Source organism: Acanthaster planci, linkage group LG03 (assembly GCF_054643075.1).
Source record: "Acanthaster planci isolate LZ-2023a linkage group LG03, COTS_SCS, whole genome shotgun sequence".
Taxonomy (NCBI): domain Eukaryota; kingdom Metazoa; phylum Echinodermata; class Asteroidea; order Valvatida; family Acanthasteridae; genus Acanthaster; species Acanthaster planci.
Window position 1 is genome coordinate 4,563,441 of NC_141779.1, and position 12,674 is coordinate 4,576,114.

The 12,674-nt window shown below is 42.1% G+C and overlaps 1 protein-coding gene across 1 annotated transcript in view; it reads left to right on the plus strand.

The window, feature by feature from the left end:
* Positions 1 to 12,674, plus strand: part of ankib1 (ankyrin repeat and IBR domain containing 1) — a 56,970-nt gene that overhangs the window by 15,908 nt on the left and 28,388 nt on the right. Inside the window, exons 6-19 of the mRNA XM_022246625.2 lie at positions 1,063 to 1,116; positions 1,714 to 1,831; positions 2,089 to 2,252; positions 3,060 to 3,148; positions 3,864 to 4,008; positions 4,808 to 5,001; positions 5,894 to 5,982; positions 6,113 to 6,243; positions 8,171 to 8,305; positions 8,804 to 8,960; positions 9,888 to 10,024; positions 10,900 to 11,127; positions 11,852 to 12,002; positions 12,443 to 12,632. Of these exons, the coding sequence (XP_022102317.2) occupies positions 1,063 to 1,116; positions 1,714 to 1,831; positions 2,089 to 2,252; positions 3,060 to 3,148; positions 3,864 to 4,008; positions 4,808 to 5,001; positions 5,894 to 5,982; positions 6,113 to 6,243; positions 8,171 to 8,305; positions 8,804 to 8,960; positions 9,888 to 10,024; positions 10,900 to 11,127; positions 11,852 to 12,002; positions 12,443 to 12,632 (1,982 nt within the window). The remainder of the gene's footprint in view (positions 1 to 1,062; positions 1,117 to 1,713; positions 1,832 to 2,088; positions 2,253 to 3,059; positions 3,149 to 3,863; positions 4,009 to 4,807; positions 5,002 to 5,893; positions 5,983 to 6,112; positions 6,244 to 8,170; positions 8,306 to 8,803; positions 8,961 to 9,887; positions 10,025 to 10,899; positions 11,128 to 11,851; positions 12,003 to 12,442; positions 12,633 to 12,674) is intronic.

A 12,674-nucleotide genomic window follows, 5' to 3' on the forward strand; every position in this document is an offset into this window, starting at 1 on the left:
CTTCGTTGTCAGATATACTTTTAAGAACACAATCAAAAACTAACATGGGTTTGAAGAATGCTGGATTCAAGCATATGGATTTTAAGTCAGAGCTTCGAGATCATGTGCTCCTGAGCTATATTGGTACATGCACTCTGCAATGAGGAATGATTTCATTGATAAATTAGTTTTCAGTGCAGGATGTTAATGGAAAAAATAACAAAACCCATTTCAGTGTGCTTTTCTGTGTTTTTAATGTTCAGAAGCTGACAACATGTTCCTAGAAGTCAAGTCAATAATTTTTCAAGATATCCTCAACTAAAAACTGATTGTCTGAAATTCAGTATAAAATACCCAGAGACATTTCAGATGTAGAGTGCAATTTGGTGCGACGCGTCAGACAAAGTTTCAATTTGCCAATATGAGACTGTCAGCATCAATGACTCAATTATATTCCAAAGAAATTGCCTCCATTTCATTTCATTCCTTCTTTAAGTTTCGGGCGAAGACCTCTACTTTTCCTCCATGAGTACACGTACATGCCTATATTTTTATCTACATTGTACCCTTGTACCCTTGCATTGGAATTGATGTTTGCATTTCTTTTTGCTGTCAAATTATCGTATTTTATTTCAATTGCATTAGAGTAACATTTTGTTGTTGTCTATGATTAAATTTTTCCACATGTAACAAACCTCCATCTGTACATTTGCTTTGTTTGTCTCTGTAATTTTTGATGTTTTGTGTTATTTTGTTTGATTTTGTTTTGTTTGTCTTGTTTTATGTATGGCATCTCCTTGTAAGCCCTAGGCTTCTGAAGTATGCCACCATAATTAACCTTTCGTTCTTGATTTACTGTTCTTTTGAAGAACATGCTTCCTTAATCTTTTGTAAATTTTTTATATCAAAATTATGGCAGTATGGAAATAAAAGTTGTTGATGTTGATTGTGTTTCAAGGGGATATTAGGCATTGGCTACAAAACCTCAGAGAACCTTAAGACACAATAAACAGTGCAAAAAAGATATTTAGGCTACATTTGAGAAAACAGATTGTGTGGCAGGATTTTTGATCTCTCCCACAGCCGGCCAATGAGGAGGAGGCTGTAGAGGAAGTAGGTGCAGTGCAGTATGAGGAGGTGAGATACTAGACTTTTGTCTTGAATATCAATGGGGTTAAGTCTAAGACTGTGTCAGAACGATGTGGCTTTGGCTTAGAATTTGGCACGGGTCTGTGTTTTTGGCTGCAGCCAGTTCCCATAGAGCAGTGTGTAATTTCAAGTTGCAGCCAAGTAATTCCAACATGGCTTTTCAAGTACCTTATGTACCGTTGGCCTTTTTGTTTAGCCATGGCCTTAAAACAGAAGTGTCATAGTCAAGGTTGAAAACTTATGTACATGTACAAGATTAGGTTTTTCTAATAAAACATGCTGTAATCATGATCATAACAGTACAAAAAATATGGAATTAAATGTTAGGGTTCCTTGGAAGCAAATGTTCTAACAGACTCTTCCACTTTTTTGGTGGTGGTCGTTTTTTCCTAATATCATTAAGGAATTTCAATGGTTGCCTTCATGTACACGTTATCACTTAGATCACCATTAAGTTTAAGAGACAGCAGTTGATACGGAGTCTGTTCTTTTGAGGTTGAGTGTTAATACAGCATTGCTAGGAATTGTATTGAAAGCATGAGTTCTTTAGTTACGGAGGAGAATGCCGCTGAACGTTTGTTTCAGGCCTACAGTGGTCTGAGACTACAGGAACTGCAGGAGGCCAAGGACCTTGTGGTGGTGGAGACAGCAGACATGCTCAGGGTACCTCTCTTCACTGCTGAAGCCCTGCTCAGAAATTTTGGTAGGTAGACAGCGCCATCGTTGTTGAGACCGTCACAGCATTAGACATCCAAGATGTTTGATTTGTAAGGGTGTGCAGTTGTTGAACTCTTGAGTCTTGATTTTGGAGTAAAACGTCTTTTGAAGGCATTAAAAAGTTAATACGCATGAAATGAAATTAAAAAGGTCTTTAAAGACATCTGTACCAGAAGTTAACATCTGACAATTTAGACAACATTATAAAGTTTTGGCAATTGTTCCTCTATCTAATTAATTCAGAGTGGTCTAGAGAGTCTCTTCTGGAGGCGTGGATCCCGAACTCGAAGGAGTGCTGTGTCAGATGCGGCGTCAAGCCCCCAGAGAACCTGGACAGCTTTGCCGCCGAGCACAAGCTGAGCTCACTGGAGCCCAAGGCTGCCACTCCACAAGAAGAGCCTGTCGTGGTAAGTCCACATCATCAAACGAGACAGTCCCTGAGACAGAATCTGTGGCAGGTGTCATGCTCCATTGAAAGAGGTTGCCTGGCGAAATGGACAAATCTGTCAGGATAGTTGTGAAAAAAGGAACAATTGTGACCCACGATTCCGAAACCAGTGTAAAAAATGTTGAGGATTATTCCTTATTATATGGATAATGATGCCAATATGCAAGTGAATAATGGAAAGTTCACAGCTCTCATTACCTGTACCTACCAGAGCTTTCTGTGGATGTAACCTGCATGTACCTTGAATCGGTTTGAATTATAAATCGTAACAGTAACATAAAGGATTTGTCAAAAATTACTAAAACCTGCTTGAAATTTGATGTGGTTTTGAAATATCGGGCTACAATTGCTCCCAGTGCAAAGTTTATTAACTTTTGATGTACATTAAGGTTTGTGGTTGTGGAGACTTACATGTATTATTCACTAATCTAGAAGAGGTAATTTGAAGCCGTTACAATTTTTATACAAAGGCCACATATGCTCATTCAACGATCTTTGAACAGTGGAGTTCTCGGATCTTCCAAAATGCATTCACAACCTAAGTTTAAGAAATACATGTGACATGAGTGTACGACTGGTTGCCGTATGGTATTAACAGAATCTCTGAAGAGTCCATTAAGCATCGTGAAGTCAAAGTGTTGGAGCCGGAGAGATAAGTTCACAAAACCCTTGTCCTTGCAACGAGTAGGACTGCCTTCAGTTGTTATTCCCAAGTGCTGTCATTCAGCACTAAATCTTCATTTGCACGTTTTTTCCCTTCTTGCAGTGTGATATTTGCACATCTACCGTACCAGCAGAAGATGTAAGCAGCACTACATTATGCACCCATCAGTTTTGCCGTGACTGCTGGGAAAGGTAAGGTTCAACAAGACAATCAGCCCGCTGGCTGGCCCGTCGTTCATCCAATTTGCTGCTGGCACCGTCAAAGCAGTGTTTAGTTTTGCACGCAGAACAATGAATTGGAAGTCATTGTCCCAAGCTGAGTGCTTTGAACAATTTTTATAATAGGCACAAAACCTGCCTTTGGCAATTTGTACCATGCGTCATCTTATGGCTGGCGAGATAAAGAGATGACATAAAGCTGTATGACACACTGGCATTTCTCTGTAAATGTGATCCCAGGAGCCAGTGTTGGTTTTCACAGAAAATATCATGTCAGGCCCCAAGCTGGTAGTTTGTAGGAAAGCAGCCGACATTAACAGATTGTAAGGCTCTGTCATTTCAATATATTTCATGTATGATTACTTTACATGTGCCAACTTCAGTGAGTTTGTATTTGATATACCTCCAACAGGGAGCTTACAAAGGAGGCGGTGTATTACCATGGCAACACATAGTTTTACTAGATCCTTGATAAGTCCACATTTCAAAAGAAATCTCTGTGTTAGAGGGACATTACTTATGCAGAGACAGCGCTAGAGTTTTAGGTCCTAACTTACTACTACCATATGTTGGATCAGGATGCATTGTAATAAGCCCTTCCAGTGTGTTGGTCTCTTACAGAATGACTGCATTTGTTATTATTTGCCGAATGCCGTTTTTTTTTTTTCTTTGATCTATTTCATCTTAGATATCTGACTGGTAAAATCAAAGAGGGGAATGCACACGGCATTGTATGTCCAGGCTATGACTGTGATCGACTGGTGCCGGTGGAAACCATTGAAACACTGGTATCCCGTGAGATGGCAAGACGATATCTACAGTTTGATATAAATGTTAGTCTTCCTAAGGGAACTCCACTAATGTACTACTGAAGGCCCTCAGAAGCACCATTTAGATGTATTTTGTGTATGTGCGGGTCCTACATGTCCTTTTTATGCGCACAAGATAGATAAATTTCATGCCATTAATATTTCCCTCCTTCTGCCATCAACAACGCGTGATGACAAGCTGAAATTCCCCAACATGTACCCACAGGGTTACACAGTAGCCTGAATTGAGGGTCATTTAGGCGCATGTGTGTCTCATTACTATGCTTAGACCCCTATCATACCTCCATTGTGGGTCCAATTGCCATAACAATACTTTAGTGCTGAGTCAAGTTCTTAAATTGGAAAAATCTTTGGTAATCTTTCTCTGTCACAAAACCTGAAAAAAATTTAACAGCAGACACATTTGGAATTTTAGAGATCCATATGTTTGAAGAGGTAATTGATTTCCCATGTCAAATCTAGAAATATGGCTAAGAAAGCCTTCATATCAGTTTCACTTTTCTACCCTTACTAGAATAGAATGTATAGGCCTAGTGGTGAGTGTTTATGATTCATGATCAGTGAGTCATGGATTTAAATACAGCTAATGGACATTTGTGTCCTTATGTACATTTTTACCCTTCTGGCCTCTGTCTCTCCAGATATGTAAATTGCTACTAGCGTTGGCAATGAACTGGCAGCCCATCCTTGGGGGACGGAAATGTTCTTGCATGTTTATTGCCTAGGAAAGGGACAACGAATACCTAATGAGTGAATTGATTTTGATATCGTAAACATTTTACATCATCTCATTTCTTTGTAGGCATTCGTCGAGAGCAACCCCAAGCTGAAGTGGTGTCCGGTGGCCGGTTGTGGGCGCGCTGTGCACATGCCCCAGCAGGATCCCCCCACCCCCTACGCCACAGGCAGTGACAGACCAAGTGGGGCAAGCAGTCCCTCCACCCCTCCCTCTATATCCCACGCAGTGGACTGCGGCCAGGGGCATATATTTTGCTGGTGAGCAGACTCATTTAATGCTCGCTCTGAATGGTTTATTTTTAAATTGGTTTGAAATACTCCAATGAGGACTATTCTTAAGCCCACTAGAACTCTGAGGTAATTTAAATTGAATCTTTTCATTTTTTTGGTTGAACACTAAATCTCTGTTTTATTGGATTGTAATCAGCTGGTTTCTTTTCAATTTGGGAAAAAAGGTTCAGTCTAAAGGGTTTTGTCATTGCCCCCCAAAAATTAACGAATTTCTCTTTTCCAAGTGAAGTCTTTCTTCCTCCCTTCTACTCAATGAATGTGGAGGATTAGACTGGTCCGACAGAATAAGGTCCACTTTATTACACACTGAAGCATTCATATGCAGCAAGGTATGAGACGGAGAGAACCCCCCCTGTTTTGTGTTGGTCATTGTCTCGCAGGAATCTGGGGAATTCCTTTCAGACATCTTGGGGGGATGTGTTAAGTAACAATAGTCTGGAATGTGTATAGGGATTGGACATGTTGGGGGGGTACCCCTCGGCCTCATTCCTTGCTGGGTATACAAGCATTCTAAATTTCTTACCATTCTAAATTTCTCATAAAGCTTTAAGTAAAAAGTTCTCTTTCAAATCCTTGTCATTCTCTGCTTCAGTACCATGATGATATTGCCTGATCATCAAAGGTTATCCCCCAAAATAGTTGAGTCATAGTGTTGGGATTCTCGTTTATGATTCCTCTTGGATGGGCATTGTACGCTGTCAGTCATGAACATGTTGCTGTTGCTGCATTGTTAGAACACTTAGAGTTGTATGCTTCCAAGATGGCGTCACCCTGGGAATGGCTTTTAGAGTGTTTTTGTATGAAGTCATTTCACCCAAAACATGGATTATAGAGTCTCCTGTTGTGTTACTTTCTGCAGGGACTGTAGTGGAGATGCCCACGAGCCCTGCTGCTGTGAGAACTGGAAAAAATGGCAGGACAAGATTGCCGAGATCAAACCGGAAGAACGTAAGAAGTCCCGTCAAAACTTCATAAAACGTGGTGGCATTCAGGTGCCATAAATGGACTTGGACTCTTTACTAGTTCACCCCTTCATTTTTGTTTGTTGTTTGTTTGTTTGTTTATTTTGTTGAGCCAGTGGCCAGCACAGATACTGAGACGGAGTTAGCAGCCAACTGCCTGTGGCTTGTCACCAATGCCAAGCCGTGCCCCAAGTGCGCCGCGCCCATCCAGAAGAACGACGGCTGTAACCACATGAAATGCACCAAGGTACTGGGGAAATATTCAAAGTGTCAAGACAATGGGTCTTTGTGCCCGTAATGAAATCATTCACTCCCTAAGGATTGATTAGAAACTGCTTATATCGAACATACAGGTGGGGTCTGCATTTCGTCCTATTGTGTACAGATTTTTCATGGGAGCTGTTTCAAGATAACAGATGACTGCAGCTTAGATTAAACAATGGTGATAACTTCTGTCTTGTCTTCACTGCAAATAATCTCCTCTGTTGGGATATTATGTTCCTTGTCACACTCACTTTCATAGCCACGGTCAGTGCTCATCCAAATGCAAAACTTTTTTGCAAACCGTTTTCGACCAAAAATTTAGATTTAACAAATTAATCAGGTTTTATTACATTGTATTACATTAATTACCATTAGCCATAATATTTGTGAACAAGAGGCCAGAATGTGCCTGAACATGATGTCGTGAGCTAATTATACACTGAGACCGTGTCCTGAATTTAATATTGGGGTGGTACAGTGTAAGATGTTTTGTAAAATGAGCAATTCATTGAAATATTGGGGTTTTTTTTCAGTGATGCATTGTAACATGCATGTGTATCAAGTGCAATCCAAGAGCTTGTGAATAAAATTACAGGATGGGACTACAGGAGCCGAAATGAACTTCAACCTCTTGGTGGCCCACAGGGCCAGTGGGGAAGTGCACTGGCCCTTGTGAAAATTTAGTAGCCCGGATTGAGTACATGTAATGAAATCAATTAGGCCCACCACACATGCCCATTTGTGTCAGTCGAACTTTTCCACCAAAACAGCTGATTGGCCAGCCTGGCTGGATTTAAGTGCATTTTTTTAGGCCAAAAAACTAGTTCTGCTTCTGGTTACGCGACCGATCCTAAATTTGTATCGCTATATTGGAAAAACACATTTAAATATGAAAAAAAAGATGAAAAACAAATCCTGTCTTTCCTGTGTTCACAAAACACCTCTCAACAATTTTTTCAGATCTAAAAGCTTGTATTTTTGTTTGCCTGTTTACATTTACAACATTTGGAAAGAAGGTTCCATTATTTTTGACAAGTTCTCTTCGCGTTTCGCTATTGCATTGGTGAAAACTCGCACGCAATATTGCTCAATGCAAAGAAGCAAGGCTTCACTGGTTCCTGCTGCGCCGCGCCACTACCAAAGAAGGCGTAATGGTAACACAGCAACCACTACATGCAGCCTGGTCAAAATAGCGTCGTACAATTCACCGTGCACACACGCAACTCTACAGCTGCACATCGAAAAAAAAAGATGTCACAGGAAGATTTCTACAAGTTAATTCCCAGAACTTGATTTGTTGTCTATATACATTTATCTATTTTTTGTATTCATAAATGTAATTTGAGGTTATATTGCTTTTACATGACAATCAGCCCAATGTGGACTCGATGCGACACGACCTGTAGAGGTTTCATTGGTGTCCATGGGAGATAACGTTAAACTGGCATTGTTAGAAAATGATACCAGCCAACATATCAGTACTCAGGTTGTTTGCACATGTATTGGACAACCATGCAGTGAACAGTATGTCCAGCTTTCACAAAACTGGTGTCAAAATGATATTACTTTAAAGACACTACTACAAAATGATATTACTTTAAGATATTACTTTAAAAGTTCATGAAGGATTGGTTCATGAAAAAAAAATGCAGTACCACGATATTGGAAAATTTGTTGAAGGGTGGATTCTGTCCTTCCCCTTCCAAGCCCTTTTACGAGTAAAAAAAATTTGGAACAGCAGGTATCACAACCAATGACTTCTGATGTAATTCAGCGTCTTCAGAGATAATTGAAGGGATATTCACTTTCACTGCACCAATACGTAAGTTTGTCAAGACGTTTTGTTCACAAAGTCAAGGGTGGTGAAAGGTTTCCAGTCATTGATAGCATTTATGTCCATTCTCCAACAGTGCAAACACGATTTCTGCTGGGTGTGCCTGGAGGCATGGAGCAAGCACAGCTCGGAGACGGGCGGCTACTTCCGCTGTAACCGCTTTGAGGTGGTCAGCAAGGTTGACGAGAAGGCAGAGAGCATGCTAACGGACGTAAGAATCTTTGACAATCTTTTCATCTTGCTCTCGCCTGTGGTTGTGTTATGCTGGGTATTATGTCTCCTCTGCCAGTTTATGGGAAATTCTAGGAAGACCCTTGCTAAGCTCATTTTTTGGCAAAATAGGTAACAGTTTTGTGTCCACTTTGTGATAGAAGGTGTTTTTCCCATCAGTGGAATGGCATTCATTTCTTTGAGAGTGATATCTTTTTGCAAAATTTTTGAAAAAACAGCCTCATGGCAGTATGGAAAAAGTGAGCAAATGCCGATGAAGAGATTCTTGCGTGAATCAGATCTTTTTTTCGTTTAGATTAAGGTTTTCATTTTGATTAAATTTTTGGAAATTTGTCAAGTAACACAGTTCCTTTTGCATTGAAACAAAACTTTCTGCATGGATTGTGAAAACGAGGAATTATTTTCCTATCTTCAGATGTGAATATTTGTTTCTTATGTACACTTTTTTTTCCCCTCAATATTGCCATATTTCCTTCAGGCCGAGAAGAAACACTGCGAGATGCAGGAGCTAAACCGATTCATCCACTTCTACACCCGCTTCAAGAACCATGGCCTAAGCCACAGCCTTGAGGAACCACTCCTGCGCAAGGCCGCCTTCAAGATGAGGAAACTGGGTTCTCGCTCAGGGCCAGCAGGTGAGGAAGGGAGACTGGAACCCACATGAGGAGTGGGTCGGGGGAGTCAGAGATGGGAGTTTACTATGTTGCTCCAGTGAGGGGGAGACAGGAGTATGCACCAGGAATTGGGAGTTGCAGGATGAGGAACTAGACTTTGTTCAAAGCTGTGAGAAGAAATAGGATCAGCGTGAGGTCTTAGGATTTCCACAAGTAAGAAACAAAACTATGCTCAAGGCTGTGTGGTGAGAGAGGAAGGTAATGTGTGGACTTGAAATTGGGGGTAGCTTTGCTTCAAATTTATGCAGCATAAATGGCTTCTATAAGACTTAAAGGTTTTCATGGTGAAAGAAACTAGATCTATAGTAAAGATTGCGGTAACACCGTGTATTTATCTCTTCTTTGAGTATGTGTGGTTCTGAGAAGAACTGGGGAATAACTTGACGTTTCGAACAGTGTACTCTGTCCGTCTTCAGGAGACTGCCTTTGCAGTCTCCTGAAGACGGACAGAGTACACTGTTCGAAACGTCGAGCTATTCCCCAGTTCTTCTCAGAACCACACATACTCAAAGAAGAGATAAATACATGGTGTTACTGCAATCTTTACTATAGATAAATGGCTTCGTTATCAGTTTATATTTCAAAATGAGATTTGCCACAAACACTGCATATGTATGAGTGGCTACCAATTTGAATGACAATGAGCAGTGATCATTTGAGGTTGTGAAGCTCGTACACATGCTCACATGATGTGCAACGTGAATGGTAGGTTGAAAGTATCTATTGTGGAATGTGGACATGTGTTTGCATACTAAACCTGTCTGATGATGAACTATCACAATATCCCCATTGACTGATGCACTTGTTTGCCAAATATGACTTCTCGCAAGTGCAGTCGAAATTGATTAAAAGTAGTTCAGAACAGCTTCTGCATTTGTTGGTGTTCAGGTCTTGAGGCAACCAAATTCATTGAGGAGTCGATCCAGGAGCTGCTTCGGGCTCGCCGCATCCTGCGTTTCTCCTATCCTTATGGTTACTACCTGGAGGACAGAGAGGGCAGCAAACAGATCTTTGAGTTCATGCAGGTGAGTGGAAACTGCAAGGTTACATGCTGAAAGCTATCCAGTGGTGTACATTATTTTATCTCCAGTATTCTGTAAAGCATGAAAGCAATCAGACACTGGTTGAGCTTGGTGTAGGGTCAGTGTTCTACACTCCTCGGAGTCTGGAGATAGAATGGCCCCAGAACAAAGGCTCCCACACCAACCTTCCAGTGCCTGACAGGAAGTTCCATCATCCTTTACTTGAAAGTCTGTGGCCGTTTCCTGCTTAGAGAAAGCTTACAAATAACCAATGGTTAATATGTAGCACCAAATAAACAGTTGCGTGGTCACAAAAAAGTAAGGGGGTGCCTGTAGAACCTTGGGTCATGACAAAAAGGAAGGGGGCCCTATATCTTGCATGGGTCCTCTACCCCTGTATGCCTTTTTTGCTGGTAATTAGACTTTGCTAAAGCAACTTCCCTTCCTGAATCCTCCAAAATTGTATAGGAAGCAGTATTCAGTGGCATATTCTGTGCATTTGAACACAGTGGGTAAGGTTAAGTTTGTTCAGTCTTTGAAATTTCTCGCAGGTCACTTACCAGTTTTCCCTGCAAAGTTATGAGATGTGAAAAAGAACTGTTAAGAAAGCATTCTTTCGTTATTGCTATCTTCCAGTACATTTGTCTTGATTTGTCAATTGTCTTGCGATTTTACTTGTACCGGTACTTTTGATGGATTCCACTACAACACAATCAAGCTCCATGAAATTGGGGGTATCTGGGTTTGTGTTGTCCGGAATGCATTGAAATAGTGAAACCGGGCGACATTAGTGTAGTTTCACCTGTTCTAGTTCTATTTCAGAAACAAACAATGTAACCAAAAAGCCCTCAAACCAATTCAAACTCCCTGCTCCATAGAATGAGCTGGAAGAGGCCACAGAGACCCTGTCCCAGATGGTAGCCCGCCACTACCTCCGCACCCCAAGGCACAAGATTGTCCAGGCTGCCCAGCTAGTGCTCCGTAAGCGTCACGAGTTCCTGTCGGCCGTCAGCAAGGGCCTGCTGCCCCCTGACACCCCACCACGCCTGCCCCGCCGACCCTCCAATCTCCACCAGTCCAGCTGGGAAAGTGACTCGGATGAGGAGGTAGGAAGGGTGTTGTCTGGAGATTGTAAATGTAACTCCCGATCGTGGGGTCTGGGGTTCAAATCCAGCACCAGGACACATGATGTGTCCTTGGGCAGGGCACTGTGCCTGTCCTTGCCGCTTTCCACCCAGGATTATAAATTGGCACGAAAGGACCTCTCAGTGAGAGTCATATGCAGGCTGGCCCAGGGCCCAGCCAGTGCGATATCGGTTTCACTTCATATCTGGATGCATGTAAATTGTAACATCCCACACAGGAAAATACCGGGATCAAAGTGCACAAGAACATAGGCCTAAGAATTCCATGTACATTCACAGAGTTCACACTATAGCAGGAGGTTTACTTGCAATGAGGAATAGGGGCTTACACCTGTGCAGGGGTGCACTGTCTACTCACACACTCCGCATGGTATCCTTTTTGTGTGTGTGTATATTTAACTAGTAATAGAACCATGCCTTAAATCTTGATAAACCTAGGAAAAATGTGTTGCACTGCTTGTGTGAGCTGGACAATTTTTAATCAGAAACTGAACTCAAGCTTTTGCGGAAATTACTGATGGAGATTAAATTTTGTTGCTTCAGAATGGTTTCTAAGCTTTTTGTGGAAGGTGGATAAGCATTCATAACTTGTAGGACCACTGTTCCACATTTTGAGAATTTGTTGCGTGGTGTTAATTTTCTACTGTGATGAGGTTTGATAAGATTGCCTCTGTGCTTGCAATAGGACGAAGCCTTACGACAGGCCATCGAGGCCTCGTTGCAGGAGGCCGTTGCTCAGGCTGAATCGTCAGGCGATCAGCAAGAGGAATCCCCGCTGGCATTCCTGGATCTGCACCTCAACAGCCACAGGAAGAGGCATGGCTCTGCAAACAGAGGTGGGCGGTGAAACTTAATGAAAGGCAGTCTCAACTCATGGGTCCCCACCCTCATGGTTGGCCCTGCACATTCCTTCACTAGCCCCAGGCCGTGGAGAATGCAAAGTTGGAAGTAGATTTTGTGACAATAAATATAAGGGTCCAGCTAATGTTGGTTGTAACTCCATTTTGAAGTTACCCAACATGATATCTTCAAGAAAAAAAGGCTTTCACATAGAAAATGGGCTCCAAAGTTTGGGGCAGCAGTTTTCCGGCCCAATAAACACAGAACACAGAACACCATTCTTAACTGTAGCTGGGACGGTTAATGATAGCTACTCTGAGAGAACTGTCAGTGGACACCTCATTTCAAACAGTGGGCCATTTTGAACTGACATACTGAACAAAAGATGACGGGATGAGAGGTATTCTTGCTTATAGTTAATTGATTCTTTTGTTAGGGGTGGCAGAGCCTGGCAGTATGACGGAGGGTCTGCTGCGGGCCTTGGAGGTGTCACAGCTGCTGCTAATGCAGCAGGCAGAGCAGCTTCAGCCTCGCAACTCAGGCAGCACCACTTCCACAGCCAGCAGCAGCAGCAGCGGCGGCGGCAGTGCAGTAGTGGCTTCCGGCAGCAGCGGGACATCTGCAGGGTAAGTGGTGTGCGGGCAAATGCCCTGGGCCCCATTGCATAT